Consider the following 16922-nt stretch of genomic DNA (forward strand, 5'->3'; position numbering starts at 1 on the left):
TTTTTCAAATGTAGGACACGTTTTTATAAAAATGGAGGACACGCAAAATTTTTTTGATGATTTTTAAAAAATGTTAATCTAAATGCATGTATCTAAGGCATGATCAAAATGGAGGACATTTTGGCATTATTCCTAGACAAAAAAAAAAAAAAAAAAACAAAGAAGGGAATAAAATAAATAATAAAAAAAAAAAGAAAAAAATAAAAAAAAATAAAAAAATAAAAACAAAAAATAATATAAATTAATAAAATAAAAACAAGAAATAATAAAAATTAATAAAATAAAATAAGTATTTTATATTTTTAAAAAATAATTAAAAAACCCCCAAAAAACAAGGCAGACCTAATGGCCACTGACTCAGCTTTCCTCCTCCTCCTCTGCCCCAATTCTGCTCTTCAAGGCACCCTTCCTCCAGCTCCTTCCTCCTCCTTCTGCTCCCCCCTCCTCCTCTTTCTCCTAAGGCTGGCGCGTGCGCGTGCAGAGGGAAACGGGGCAGGCATGCGCGCTGCCACTGGCCCCTGCTGAGGCCTGGGCGGCGCGTGCAACTAGGGTTGCCAGATCTCAAGGCCTAGCCCCTCTTCTACTGTCCTCAGGGGAAAAGGGAAGATTCTCAGTGCCAAAGCACTCACCTTGCAAGTGTATGTATATATATTTTGCTTATTTGTTAGACCTGGTGCTTTTCCCCCCTTTGAATGGCATATTCTGTACAATTGAGGCTGGTGCTTCATTTATCTCCTTCATGACACCACCAGATCCTTCCCTGTGATATCACAAGGGGGTCGTCCCTACACTTCATGTTTTGATCCCAAAATCTCAAGGCCTGAGATATTCCTGACCTGGCCACTTTATCCTGTAACAGAAATTTCAGGAAACTTAGATTTCTAGGATTAGCAGAGCAAAAGGATTAGCAAGAGGACCTAATAATTGAAAATCCATAAGTTTATTTCCATTTGTCGACAAAGGAAAACATTGAACTCAGTGGAATTCAAGTTCCAAAAGCTGAGAACCCCGAACAAGACAAAATGGCTCTTTTTATATTATTCAAGACAAAGAGGCTTCTTCAATACACCTGATTGGCTAATTACAATTTAAACATATAGAATTCTTACAATCAGAACAGAAATACATGCATACATTAAAACTGCATCATCACGCCTTACCCCTCCTTTAGGAATTCAGTGGCTTTCCCTTCTAACCTTGCTTCTGAATGTCTACTATGTATCCTTATCTCAGTACAGTGGTACCTCGGGATACGAATTACCCAGCTTACGAATTTTTCGGGATACGAAAAAATCCCATAGGGATTTATTGTTTCGGCTTACGAAGGTTTTTTCGGGTTACGAAAAAACCCCGGCGCTGTTTTAAATGGAGCCGCGGCGGAGCCGCGGCTTTTTCTCCATTAGCGCCTATGGCAATTCGGGTTACGAAGGTTTTTCGGGTTACGAAATTAGCCGCGGAACGAATTAATTTCGTAACCCGAGGTACCACTGTAGTTTATGTTATGTCTTTCTACTGGTACCAGCTTCCATCTAGGTCAAGATGCACTCACTATTCCTTTCCTCTAGTAACTCCAAGCCTTTATTTAAAAAACTATCTCTCTGGCTGACAAAGGTGACTCCATCTTTCTATAGTTTTTATATTTCAAAAAGGAATTTCTACCACAATCCATAGCGAGGCACACACTATATACATGTTATTTTGAAAGGAAGAGTACAGTTTTAAAAAAAAACCACACCAAAAAAACACAATTTCCACTGCAGTGCAGTGCATTGCTGAACCTGACTGGCTCAGAAGTAGCCAGTTCCTATTCCAGGGAGGAAATAATGCTGCCCCTCAGTTGTTGTTAGACTGCAAGTCACAGCTGCTTTAGCCACATGATTCTGAACCCTGGTTTCTTCATACAAACAAAACATGTTTATGTTGTCTCCCAGCATTGCTTTGTTTGTACCAATAGCGTCCTTTCTTGTTATTTGCAATATTTGTCAAGGATGCTGTCAAAATGTTGACATTCTAAGTCATGTATAAGTGAACTTTAAGAAACCAGGGGAAAGTATTCCAAGTCTGAGATATTTACTTCTTTAATTTGCAAAGTGTCCATGTTACACGCTATCTGATCTTCTTGAATCACTGCAGTATGGCACATGTTTGCAATTTCCAGTCAAAGAGCTGACCTGAGGCTAAGACAGGAAATCTGTGGTAGCTTGCTCAGCTGTTTCATCTCTGAAGCATCTTTCACTGTCAGATACAAGTGGATCTAACCTCATCACCATGACATTTTTGAAAATGTTTGAGAGTCTATTTACTTTTGATGGGTACTGGACCAGCATGACTTTGAAACCAAGAGGGAAAGACAAAACAACATTATTTTAAAATTAAGAGTGGAAGACACATTTTATAGCATTATAAAATAACAATTTAAATAAGTACACACTAAGAAAACTTGATGAACAAAGCGATGGATCTAAATTCAGTCAGATTTGCAGCACATGCATTAAAATCCATTAAAAATCAAATTAGCTATTTCAGTGGATCTTCCCTCTAATTATAACTAGGGTCCTTTCACATTATACTGTAATAGCACTATTATGGTATGACTTTAACTGGCATGGTTTTGACCAATGGAATGCTGGGATGTGTATTTCTGTGGGCTGTTTGAAATTTGCTGCAAGACAGCTGTAGCAAACCCCAGGATTCTGGAGGAAACAGCTATGGCAATTAAAGTAGGATCAAAGTGCTATAATTGTGTACTGTGATAGAGACCTAGATTTGCATTAAAATATGTAATTTTCAGTTAGGTTTTAGTTAAGGGTTGCAGGGGCATTAGCGTTATGTAAAGAATAGTCCCTTGTACCATTGTAACTGGAATAGTGACTGAAGATATACTTGGATTGTATTTTAATGAATATTGCCGTTCTAAATGGGAGTTCACAGGCTAATCCTATCCATTGTGGCCCAGAAGTAAATTCTAGGAGCTTTCAGTATGAATACAAGTGCAGCTTTGACTAAGCATGGTTCTAAGTTGGTTCTTGAAACAGAATGCCTTGAAGCAGTCATGAGTTTTTAGGATCATGATTACATTTATGTCATGTGATGCTAGAAGTGTTATTTGGGAGGGATCATAGTTCAAAAGTAAAATTCAATCCTTGGTATTTCCATGTAAGATTTAGAAAGACTCCTGCCTTGGAGAGTCATGGCCAGTCAGTGAAAACAATGCTAGACTGTATGAACAAATGGTCTGACTCAGTATAACACAGTGTCCTATATTTATGTGCTCCACATCTTTAAAGCATTTAAAATGCTAATCAATTTTCAATACATAATATTTATATATTATATAAGATCCAGGTATGTTCAGTTTAAGTAATACTTTCTATTTAAGGGCTGTTTAATTCAAATTAACTTAAAATGGGGTGAACTGCCTCTGAGATTCTACTGGTTAAAAAACTTAGGCTACCATACAATCAGCCATTTTGTCTAGGAGTAATGAAAGTTGTAATCCACTAGGTAGGAAAAAAATCAGTAGAATTTGTATGGTAAGTAAAAAACAACAACCTTTCATTGAATGTCACTTCTTTCCCAATAATAATTTATTTGTAAAACTGACAGAAAAACAACTTTCACATGACTTGGTTCTGCATCCTTGGAATTGGACTCATTATGATCATTGTATCATCAGGATTGGTTGTGGTAAGTGTCAGAGTACTGCACTTTGTTCAGCTGTTTTAAATACCAAGTTCTGAGAGACGGAGAGTGCTGTGTTGCAGTTAAAGTGTGAGACCCAGTGCTGGTGCAATCTGTAAATTTAGCCCTCTTGAGATGTTTCATGCTGGGAGTGAACTGACACATGAGCAGGGGAAAATGCCTAACCCCATCTCCTTCCCTTGTTAAGTTCCTCATAGGAGAAGTAACAGGTCTGAAGAGGAGAAATTCCTATTCACATGGTGATCTCCACATGAGCAAAGATGCTGGAAAATCAGGGAACTTGCTTGAATTTGAACAGAAAAGCACTTCCTGCTTGCAATCTGATTGAAAATGAATAAAGAATTCCTGAATAAGGCAATAAATAGATCTTCTGTTAGTTGAGCCATTGTAGGCAGCACAGTCTGAATACTGCTAGTATAAACATTTGAATACTGACAGTATAAAGGGCTTCTAAATATTCTTGTAACGTACCAGAAAAAACTGATTCAGTAGAACTGTTTTTCTTACATTGCTTATCTGAAGCATGACTAAATGCTGTAAAATCAAAATGGACAGAAAGGATAAAAGAAAATCATATCTCTTTCCCAACCAGCAGGGCCCAGTGGCTGAACTTAGAACCATATAGTAGATTAAAAGAATACCCACATTAAAAGCAGCTGGAATGCTCTACTAAAAAAGTCCATATGTTTTTTTTTATAGAAAGGTGAAGATACTTTCATTCCACTGGGGATTAATGAAGATTTCTTATTTTTACTTGCATGTAGTTTGAAATTCTTGTTGGCCTTGATTTCACTGTATTGTTTTTGCATTGTTAAATTCTTCACAAGGTACAACAATGTTCCTTTGAAAGGAAGCCTATTAGGGAAAGAGCCCTGGCATAATATAATGGTAAAGCATAGGTTAAGCAACCAGAAAGTTCCAGGTTCTACCCTGACAGATTTACTTAGTGAAATTTTCCAATCAAGGGTTTAAATACAAGTCCCAACCAGATGAGACCCATTGAGTTGATGAGATTGACCAAAGTATTAGTTCAACATTTAGTGATTGATTCATCTCCAGATAGGGCTAGCAACTAAATTTAAGACATGATTATAGAACTGGAAGGGTGCACTCTGGAACCTATAAACAACTCCAGGCAACCTAATAATAATATAAACAAACACACCTAACTGAGATTGTAGAAATTACAGTTTTTTGAAGGATGGCAGGAGCTGCAGAGAATTCATAGGAAGCCACAGTTCCCAGCATATTTTGAGATAAAGTCAAATAAACCCATTTTTGATAATTCTGATGTGGGGGGAGGAACCAATGTATTCAATTAGAATTTTGTGAGTTTAGTTGCCATTGTGGATATGCAACTACTACAGTAATATTGTACTGCTTTTGTTCTCACAGTTCTTTTGTCCAGCTGGTGCACCAAGTGGATTACCAGAAGTCATTGGTTTTCTGAACGGCGCATCAATTCAGCACGTTTTTAATTTCAGGACTTTTCTGGGAACATTTGGCTCTTGTGTTCTAGCTGTGGCATCTGGACTTTTCTGTGGACCAGAGGGCCCTATGATTCACTTGGGGTAAGAAATTAGTTTGGGAACCAGTATGGTATAATGGCTTGACTCCAGGACTCTGACTCCAGGACTCCAGTGTTTGAATCCCCATTCAGCCCTGGAAACCCACTGGGTGACCGACGGACAGGTTGCACTCAGCATTAGAGGAAGGCAATGGAAAACCTTATCTTAATAAATCCAACCAAGAAAGCCCTATGATAGGGGGCTGAAGCACATGGCTGGTAAAGTGTAGAATCATAGAATCATAGAATCATAGAGTTGGAAGAGACCACTAGGGCCATCCAGTCCAACCCCCTGCCATGCAGGAAATCCAAATCAAAGCATCCCTGACAGATGGCCATCCAGCCTCTGTTTAAAGACCTCCAAGGAAGGAGACTCTATCACCCTCCGAGGGAGTGCATTCCATTGTCGAACAGCCCTAACTGTCAGGAAGTTCCTCCTAATGTTCAGGTGGAATCTCTTTTCCTGTAGCTTGCATCCATTGTTCCGGGTCCTGTTCTCTGGAGCAGCAGAAAACAAGCTTGCTCCCTCTTCAATATGACATCCTTTCAAATATTTAAACAGGGCTATCATATCACTTCTTAACCTTCTTTTCTCCAGGCTAAACATCCCCAGCTCCCTAAGTCGTTCCTCATAGGGCATGGTTTCCAGACCCTTCACCATTTTTGTCGCCCTCCTTTGGACACGCTCCAGTTTCTCAATGTCCTTTCTGAATTGTGGCGCCCAGAACTGGACACAATATTCTAGGTGGGGCCTGACCAGAGCAGAATACAGTGGCACTATTACTTCTCTTGATCTAGACACTATACTTCTATTGATGCAGCCTAAAATAGCATTGGCCTTTTTAGCTGCCGCATCACACTGTTCACTCATGTTCAACTTGTGGTCTACTTGGACTCCTAGATCCCTTTCACACGTAGTTTCATTCAGCCAGGTGTCACCCATCCTATATCTGTGCATTTTATTTTTCCGCCCTAAGTGCAATACCTTACATTTCTCCGTGTTGAATTTCATTTTGTTAGCTTTGGCCCAGCTTTCTAGTCTATTCAGGTCATTTTGAATCTTGATCCTGTCCTCTGGGGTATTAGCTATTCCCCCTAATTTGGTATCATCTGCAAATTTGATAAGCATGCTTCCAATTCTGTCATCCAGGTCATTGATAAAGATGTTGAATAGCACTGGGCCCAGGACAGAGCCCTGTGGGACCCCACTGGTCACTTCTCTCCAGGATGAAAAGGAGCCATTGTTGAGCACCCTTTGGGTTCGGCCGGTCAACCAATTACAGATCCATTTAACAGTTTCTTTGTCTAGCCCACATTTTACAAGCTTGTTTGCAAGAATGTCATGGGGAACTTTGTCAAAGACCTTACTGAAATCAAGATATACTATATCCACAGCATTCCCTTCATCTACCAAGCTGGTAATTTTATCAAAGAAAGAGATCAGGTTTGTCTGGCATGACTTGTTTCTCTGAAACCCATGTTGACTTTTTGTGATTATGGCATTGCCTTCTAGATGTTCACAGACTCTCTGTTTAATGATCTGCTCCAGAATCTTTCCTAGTACTGATGTCAGACTAACTGGACGATAATTGTTGGGATCCTCTTTTTTCCCCTTTTTGAAGATGGGGACAACGTTTGCCCTCCTCCAGTCTGCTGGGATCTCTCCTGTTCTCCAGGAGTTTTCAAAGATTATTGCCAATGGCTCCGATATTACATTTGCCAGTTCTTTTAATACCCTTGGATGGAGTTCATCTGGTCCCGGAGACTTAAATTTATTTAGATTAATAAGGTGTTCCTCTACTATCTCTTTACTATTCCAGTGTAGCTGGAGGCTGCTCTGGCTGTGATCAGGCTGGGATCATGGTGACCACACAGCCTGATCTTCAAGGACGTCACCGCAGTGGTTGCAAACTGGTGCTGCCAGGAGCCGGATTACATCAGCTCCTTTTTGATCCAGTCCAGAGAACTGGATCACAGTGCTGGAGCAGCCTCTGGCCGCTTTGGGGACATGCATCATCTGAATACCATGCCCCCACAGTGGCCAGAAGCCGTTTTATTTGACCAGTGTGTTTTGGGCCCAAGTTGCCATAAATTGGAGTTGACTTGAAGGTTACAATTTCTACAGTCCCTTACTCTCTTTCCTTCTACTCCCCCCCCGCCACACTTGTCTGAGCCCATAATCTGAAGAATTAATATAAATTGTTTTGTAGTCTGGGGCATCTGATTATTTGGCTTCTTTAAATGTTGCAAATTAACAATAGGAGTAATGTTTCACTTTTTTTTTTTTGAAACAGAGCAATAATTGGATATGGATTGAGCCAGTTCAAGCCAAAGATCTTTGGAATTAATCTTCTCTCCTTTACCAGATTTTGGAACACAGCAGACAAGTAAGGGAGTTTATAACTTATTAAAGTAATCTATATGGTCAAAGTAGCTTGAAAACTATTTTGTCTGACCGGTACTTGAAGATAATGTAACATATAAAAGTAAGATTAGCAAATTTGTTAAAAAACAATAATGGGGTCTTATGCATAATCATAATGACTGTACTGCTGCTGATTAAATTAATTCTTTTTGGAGAAACAGGTGTCCTTGTGATTTTTGGAGTGGCAGGGGGAGTAAATCCAAACATCCTTCCTTCAAAGTCATACCCCCATTGTAGGGAATAATACAGTATTTCAGACAGCATTGAAGTGCAATCCTATGCACATTTAGTCAGTAGTAAAACTGTGTTCAGTATAGCTTGCTATCTAATAAATGTGTATAAAAGACAAGAGGCTGTATTTTGCTTAAAATGGAATGGACAGTTTCCAGTGGTTGGGGGGCCATATATATATATCTCTTGATTTTAGACGGCTGCACTGGCTCACACCCCTCATTTTCACATCCCATTTTCTTCCCAAAAATAATTCCCTTTCCCAAAGGGACATTTTAGGTTGTTTGACTCTGATTTTATTTTGTGTGTGTGTGTGTGTGTGTAGGGGGTACTCTTCCCAAACGAGAAGTGGCTTGATAAAAAAATGGCAATGTCCATGTACAATGCACAAGCTGCAGCTTGCCCAATCCAACTACAATGGGAAAAATTATAGAGTAAGAGAATTAAATATAATGTTCATTATGACCTAAAGGAGAACATATATAAAATGCAATACAAGTGGTATCTGACACCATATAAAGTAGCTAAAATTAGTAAAAATATTAAAAATACCTGTTGGAAATACAACAAAGAAGTTGACACTTACCTCTGATGTATCTGTAAATGGGCAAAATAATAATAATAATAATAATAATAATAATAATAATAATAATAATGGAGAGAGATCCATGAGCAAGTTAAAAAAAACCTTAAACATCACAGAAACATTAGATCTGAAAATGCATTTATTAGGTATGGTGATGAGCGAAAATGTAGAAAAGAAACATGGCACATTAATGTTCTACATGACCACAGAAGCACATATATTATATGTAGGAATGTGGAAGAAGACTGCTTCTCCAAAAATAAAGGACTGCCTTCTAAAATTATATGAATTCTGTAAGAAGCACATTTATGGATAGTTATATTGGTTGTGATATGTGTATATAAGAAGGTGGGGAAACAAAGTAATATGATTAAAATCAAAGGACAAAAAAGACCTATTCGGAATAGGAGAAGTAAAGCAAAGATAAGCATTCTTTAAGAAGAAATTTCTTAAGTTATATTAGGGGAAGATACAGTACTCTCTTTTCAGGAAACAATAATGAAAATTTTTAGAATGAATGTTATATGGTAGGAGATATATGTGGGTAAGGTTGATTCAACGAGTGTTTATGTTTATGTATTTATTTTGTGTGGTATGTTTGATGTTTGTGTATGTATTTATATATATTAATAAAATTCTTAAAAAATTATATGATTTCTTTGAATTAGATAAATTAACACAGTTACTTAAAAAATCACTGAATAAATTTAAAAATGAATGGAATCCTTTTATAATTTATTTAAAGAATTAGTGGGAAGATGAGTTTATAATTGGCTTGGTTCAAGATACAATGGAAATATAAAAATACAATAGAAATATACAATAGAAATACAATAGAAATATAAAAAATGTATTTATATAATTTAGGAGTTAAGAAATTAATGGTTAGATTAGATACATGGAAGTAAAAAATTATTTGTAAATCAAAAATAAGAGAAAGAATTGTGGAAGTTATTTCCTTGGTCTGTTTTGTTTGTATTTTATGGTCTATGTGTTTAAGTGTCTTTATATTTAGCTTAGTTTTGTAACTTTTTTTAAATGATAAAGTATTTCATCTCAATAAAAACAATGTAAAAAACAGCTGCAGTTTGGAGTCAAAGACTTTCATGGCTGGCATCCATAGTTTTTTGTGGGGGTTTTGGGCTATGTGGCCATGTTAGAGAAGAGTTTCTTCCTGATGTTTTGCCAGCATCATTCTCTGAAGATGCCAGCCATAGATGCTGGAGAAACATCAGGAAGAAACTTCTCTGGAACATGGCCACATAGCCCGAAAACCCCACAAAAAGCTGCAGTTTGCCCATTTTGCTTAAAGGGACAATACACATTTATGTGTCTGAATTCCACACACCTGCCAGGTTATTTGTTTTTCTTTTAGAGAAACTTGAGAACAAAGGTTTTGGGATGCATTTAGAGCCCCAATATACCTTGAGTACCTTGAAATTCATGACTTCATTAGTGTAAGCTGTTATTCCATTGATGTAAATCACAACTGTTTCACACTGCCATTGTATTTATAATTGCAGTGGCCAGTTGAAGGTGGCCTGGCTGTTGGTGACAACCCTCCCCATACTTAACTAGGGCTTTAAATGGTTTGTATGCATTCTTCCACCAGGGCCATGCTCTGAGCTTCACCAGCTTGTTACAACACCATTTGGGCTTGTATTCTACTGGTAGAGCCTTAAGAAAAAGCAAAAACAGGGATGCCTGCACTCCACAATGAGGTGGCAGAGTAAGACTTTTGAAGGCATGGTTAAAGGGAGGAAAATATGGTATGCCAAATTTACAGAAGAAAATAAACTTTATGTGTTCTGATACGATTTTTAATTGCCTTCTGGCTTACATTGAAAAAGTGGCTGTCTTGCTCTGCTGTAGAACTTCCCATTAACAATAGTCATAGGATTTTAAATGAACTTTTTTCATCAGGAAATATTTTCATGTAATGTGACAGGGAGAATGTTTCTTTTGTATAAATAACTTTTTTTCAAGATACTTGGATGTGATAAATCAGCAGATCTTGCTGTATGGGCAGAAATCACAAACTCTTTATCTTTTATTTGTGAAATGACGGCATTTGCAAATCCTTGGGGTACGCTATAAGGTTTTATTTTAAACTGGATCTATTATACTAGTGTTATTGTTCATGTCAAGTTTGAATTTGCAAAAGTTTGAAGGATCAAGTTCTATAGCTTTAAAACACTGGATTATGAAAATATGTAAATAAATTCCAAACCTTTGACCAAACTGTTTGTTGTAGCTCCAAACAAAAAGCTATTACAAGCTATCTGTGGCTGAAGGATAACCAGACAGCCCAAATAAACATGATACATTTTGCCTTTTAATTCGCCTCAGCAATTAGTGATGTGTTTCTTAAGTTGATGCTTATGGAAGAAATTTGCCACATGACCAATAGCAAAGATCTGAGAAGTATTTTACATGCTCTTTAAATTTCCCAAGGATACTTGAGCCCATTGGAACTGGTTACAGATAGTAAAATTGGCCCTTTCACTCCTATTTACAGAGCATAAGGCATGGGTTGATTCATCTGGCAAGAGTCAGCTATCTCCAAAAATATTACTTTTGCCTAAACTATAGACGTAGACTGATACATTGCAGGATTGCTAAGTATCTGCACCAAACATTTAAATTCAGACAGCTGCTTGAGTTGGGTTTTTTTTTTTTTTTTTTTGCCTTTGCCTCACTTTTCTTTTCTAAACTTTGTTTTGGGATTCTGACATACTGAACACAGCTGAAATGTAACTCTTTGTGCCTTAAAGCTGGAGTAAACATTTACAAAAGGTAGATCAGAATCTACTTGACATATCTCTTGCTATATCTTTGAATGATTGGCAGTATATCCCCAAAATCCTAACAAGAAAAAGTAATATAAATTGCATGATAAAATATTATAACAGACCTTGTACAAGTTATTTAATTCTTGAATTCAGTGTTGATCACCTGTAAAATATAACTGTGACCATGTCTTCATGCTGTTCCTAACCCCCCCCCCTCTCTCTCTGTGTGTGTTAGAATCCCTGACGTATACTGTAGCAACTCAGGTACCAATCTTGACAGTATGCTCCTTGCCTCTGTATACTTTTGTGTCTTGCGATGCACTAGTTTAGAAAAGTTAACCATTTGGACAACAGAGATTATCTGATGGGGAAAAAAAGCCGGGAGTAAAAAGCATACTCCAGGCATAATCGTGTGATCGTGGTGAAGATTTTCAGACACATCGTGCTCATCCAAGACTTAGCCTGTGAAGATCCAGGAATGCTCTTGTAATTAAATCATTCCTGGGACTTCCACATGAATGGTTTATTGCTGGAGCATTCCTGGATCTTCACGGGATAAGTCCTGGATGAGCATGATGTCGTCTGAAAATCTGCAGTACGATTGCATGATTATGCTGGCAGTATGCCTTTTACTCTGGCTTTTCCCCCTGTCTGATATTTTCCAACCATTCCCAGAATTGGCTGGGAGATTGTGGGTGTTATAGTGCTCCTTCCCTCCATAAGCTTTCCAAGCTTTGGCAGTAAGCAGCTAACTCTGTCTAAGTCCACCCCAAGACGTCTTGGTGTATAAAGTGAGCACTTCCTCCAACTTTACCATTAAGCAGCTTTGGAAGATTGCTGTTTTGTAATCTGAAGATAAACATCACAGCTATTAAAAATCAAAATCATGTAACTGTTTTGAAAGAAAGATGTGCTGCTGTTCAATGAATTTTGTTTTTTTTACTAAAATATTTCAAACATTTCCCTACTCTTATCTTGTTACAGGAGGAATTTTGTTACAGCTGGTGCAGGAGCAGGCATTGCATCTGTTTTCAATGCTCCGGTGGGAGGACTTCTATTTACACTAGAGGAGGTGGCATCTTTCTGGGATATCAAGCTGGCCTGGCAAACATTCTTTTGCTGCCTGATGGCTGCCTTCACTACAGATTTACTCTCCTCTTCTCTATCTGGGTTTGTCTACAGAGGTCAATTTGGGTTTTTCAAAGCAGAAAAGAGGATTTTGTTTTGGGTATGTATGAATGACAAGAAACTAAATTTTGGGATAGACATATAGTAGGAGCTGGTTCTCTTAGGCATTGAGATCTAAGGTCATAAGAAATTAAAGTACAGTGGTACCCCGGGATACGAATTACCCAGCTTACGAATTTTTCGGGATACGAAAAAATCCCATAGGGATTTATTGTTTCGGCTTACGAAGGTTTTTTCGGGTTACGAAAAAACCTCGGCGCTATTTCGCCACCGGAGGGCAGCAGAGAGCTATTTTTTTCCATTAGCGCCTATGGCAATTCAGGTTACGAAGGTTTTTCGGGTTACGAAATTAGCCGCGGAACGAATTAATTTCGTAACCTGAGGTACCACTGTATTGCTTCTTAAGCTGTTTGATATGGTAGTCTGGCAGGGTTCTTTCTTCAAAAATGCCAGAGATCAGAACCATCTTTGTGCCCATTGGCTACAAAATTTGTTTCATTCTTGGAAACTTGCTGGACATTAGCAGCCATAGGTTGATTAACTGGTACCAGTCCATGGACAACCACTTTGAATAGCAGGGACTTAAAGGCTTAAAACCAGTACCCTGAATTATGCCAGGAGGCTGCCAGGTCACCACCACTTCAGATGTGGTTACGTACAGCTTTGCCCTCCCCATACCCTTCTAGAGAATATAGACAGGGGGTAGATTCTTGTCAGACTTAAAGAGGCTTACAGAGGCTTATAGAAACAACTGAGTGAAGGAAAGATTTTTGTAGAACAATCTTGATTTATAGTTTTTTGTGTTTTTTGGGAGGCTATGTGACTGTGCTCTCGAAGAGTTTATTCCTGATTTTTTTTGCCTGCATCTGTGACTGACATCATCAGAGAATGGTGGCATGAAGGTGTATGGGGTATATATACTGTGTAGCCCTTGAATTGGGGGGGGGGGTGATTTCTGTGTTGGCCTGTTGGTGAATGACGAGGCCATGATTTATAGCACTACTTCATAAATAAGAAAATCAACTTCAGTGTCTAGAGGTAGCAATACATTTCCCCATTTAATATTTGGATTCTGTATCTAAGATGATTATTTGCAGACTCTTCTTTAGAATATTTCTGTGAGGACTCATGTTTTTTAACCAGATGTATGGTCAGGGAACTTTGTGAATATAACTGAGCATGGATGTAATAGAAATGAAGTCCAGGGGTGGGGGAAACTAAGGTGCTGTGCAGACCGCCCCAAAGAGGTGGCTTGCAGCTGACTTCAGCTGCGCCGGATTGGGGCCATGACAACCGCATGCCACGACCCTGATCTGGCCTTTCTAGGGCACAAAAACAGCTCTTTTTTGTGCCCTGGAAAGGGTGAAATAGCCATGGCGTCGCGGCTTTAAGGTGCTCCTTTGGTGCTGCATCATGTGATGCAGCATCAAAGGAGTGTTGTGATGCTGCACACCATGTGGATAACACCACCCTGGGGGCAGAGTTGGGGCATGTATCATGTGGACACCATGTCCCAACTCCACCCCCAGGCTGGCCTTTATGGATGGTGTGCAGAGACCCAAAGTAATGAATTACTCATGGAAGCCTATTGATCTGTGATTCCATGAGGATTTATGATGTCCAAAAAATCCTACCTGAGCAATTTAAAGACATGTGTTTTCTTGGTGTAATACATATTATAAACAACATTATCAGTATATTCAAGAATTCCAAGCAAATCAATATTGGAGATATTGTTATATGTGGGATTACAGTAGAGTCTCGATTATCCAACATAAACGGGCAGGCTGATAGTTGGATAGCCAAAAATGTTGGATAATCCAGAGGGTCCAAGAAAAGCCTTGAAATCACTATGAATTGCAAACGTATTGAAGTTTTATTGCAGTAACAGTAAAAGTAACGTTGCAGTAACATTATAGGAATAACATTGTAATGTATAAACAGTCCTCTAAAAATGTAAAGAAATCACTGATCAACATTGTGATGTACAATATGTACTGTATAAACAGTTCAGTCCTCTGAAAATGTAAAGAAATCACTGAGCAGCGACATTGGATAATCCGGAATGTTGGATAATCGAAGGTTGGATAATTGAGACTCTACTGTATTCCCTCTTTTAGTACTTAGCATCTATATAAATTGAAGTGACAAGAGTAAGCCTCACCAGTATGAAAAGTAGGGAATTATTTGCAGCCATGATATTATGCTCTTTACTTTGTAGACAAGATCAGAAGTAAGTTTCTAAATAAAAGGATGTAAGCCAGCATGTGTTTCAAATTTTGTGATGTATGCAAACTTGATAGTGGTATCAAATGAGAGACTGTGAATTGGCCAGAGACAAACATAAGCATTTTCATGCTGGATACATCAGACCAAAGACCTATCTGACTTGGATTTATGCTCAGTGACAGTGGCCAGCTAGATACCTAGAGAAATTCACAAATAAACTATGTCATCCCCTGTCTGTTCACCACTAAACCTCCCAATCAGTTAAGATAACTGGAGGTTGTATTTCAGATGCTCTGACCATTACAAATCAGGCAGATAGTCAATAAGAAAAGGACCTTCTTGTGCCAGCATGAGTCAGACATGCTTTTTCTAGGATTGCTGACCTCATGCCAAGACCACTGAACTTTGTGAGCCAAGCCAAGATTTTTTTTTAATATTTGTGGTTCGGATTTTTTAAAATTAAAATGCTGTTGAGGTTTGATGCATTTCCCTTCAAAGCTTCTGCATCTGTTTTGTTTATTGTTGTTGTTGTTGTTGTAGTTATTATTATTATTATTATTATTATACTTTAGTAAGGAATGTTGGGGATTCTTACTAAAATGATATGTATGTACTGTATTTTAAAATAAAGTAGATGTCCAACTTTAGTTCACAGTATAATGGCTCAAGAGGTAACACTGAAGATAATAATTGTATTATCAGAGCTATTAGCCACTAAAAATTTATTATAGAGCAAGAATTGATCTAGCAGAATCTTTTTTCTTTGTTCCTCTCTCTCACCTTGCAGTAGGGTTCATGTTTTATCATATGAAGTTTAAAAATCAAAGGAGGAAACAAGAAGAAACTGCTTAAAAGTGTTGCAAAAAGAGTCATGCTTGGCTTTATTTTTAGGAAGTGGCTTGACACATTTTATATTTGATAGTTCTTTTTCAAGACTATTTTCTTTGTGCATCTGGTAGCAGAGTATGTTTTAATGAATTTTGATATTATTGTGTAACTGTAGCCACCAGAATTCATAATTCTATGCATTCATATATGAAGTTTTAGATGTTTTCATAGCCTGTAGAATAATGGAAGTTATGTTATGTGTCTCCTGTTAGCGTGGATTACAAAAATTACTTGTTCTCTAAACTCATATACATTTGGCAACCCATATATACTCTGTGTGTGTGTGTATGTATAGATTGAGATCATGTGTATTTTCTGCCACCCAGAAAGTTAGAAGAATCTGTCACATTGAGTCAGGTTGCTGCTCCAATTGCTCCTTCACTAATGAGAGTAGCTCTCTGTGGTCTCAGGTGGAGATATTTTCAATCATAATCCAATACAGACGGGCAGGAAGCGCCGTCATGGGGCCAAAACTAGGGCTCGGGAGAGCGCAGAAACCACATGCTCCTGAGCCCTAATATGTGTGGGCAGTGCCATTATTGAGTGGCACCGCCCACACAAGAGGACGTCCATGATGTATGGGCGTCTGAATGCCCAAATGTCTTTGCCAGGAAGGGGAATCATAGGGCTGTGTTGCTGCCCTTACAACATCCTAAGGGAGAAGCAGCTCCTTTTTTCCACCTGCATGGGGTTTACCCATTACCTTCCAGGTTCTGGTCAGTGTCATGCACATAATGGTAATTTCCCAATTTATTTAGTGTAATGCATGGAGCTGTCTTTGAATACACTTTAGAAATCTCACCTTCCAGTCTGAGAAGAACTGCCTGAGATTATTAATGGACTGGATGTGGAGAATAAACTAAAATTCAGTTCAGATAAGATTGAAGGGCTGATGATGTGCCACTGTACTGGTAACAGTCCTGGGGAAATGCTAGCTTTTGAGGCAGTCATATTCTCTTGAGGTTCATGTGAGCATTCTGTACTTAAGTTTGGATGTTCAAGTGGTAGATGTTATAATAAATGCCATTTATCATTATCATTAGATGTGATACCAGTTGTACTCTTTCTTAGACCCTAAGTATCTGGTCAGTGTTATGCATATAATGGTACCCTCTAAACATATCTCGTGTAATGCATGTGGCTGCCCTTGAACACATTCTAGAAATCTCAGCTCATCTAGAAGCAGTAATATCTCTGTCTGCATCTATGAACTTGTGACAACAACATGTTTCAAAGAACCAATGATTGAAGTGGTTTAATGGAACATTTTCCCTAAGGAAGATTTTGCTCAACGTGAAAAAGTTGATTTCTTTG

The 16922-nt window shown here is 38.3% G+C and overlaps 1 protein-coding gene across 1 annotated transcript in view; it reads left to right on the plus strand.

Moving 5' to 3' along the window:
• Nucleotides 1-16922, plus strand: part of LOC121929229 (chloride channel protein C-like) — an 86127-nt gene that overhangs the window by 11376 nt on the left and 57829 nt on the right. Inside the window, exons 4-7 of the mRNA XM_042464576.1 lie at nucleotides 3607-3687; nucleotides 5098-5273; nucleotides 7564-7656; nucleotides 12288-12531. Of these exons, the coding sequence (XP_042320510.1) occupies nucleotides 3607-3687; nucleotides 5098-5273; nucleotides 7564-7656; nucleotides 12288-12531 (594 nt within the window). The remainder of the gene's footprint in view (nucleotides 1-3606; nucleotides 3688-5097; nucleotides 5274-7563; nucleotides 7657-12287; nucleotides 12532-16922) is intronic.

This window comes from Sceloporus undulatus, chromosome 4 (genome assembly GCF_019175285.1).
Source record: "Sceloporus undulatus isolate JIND9_A2432 ecotype Alabama chromosome 4, SceUnd_v1.1, whole genome shotgun sequence".
Lineage (NCBI taxonomy): Eukaryota > Metazoa > Chordata > Lepidosauria > Squamata > Phrynosomatidae > Sceloporus > Sceloporus undulatus.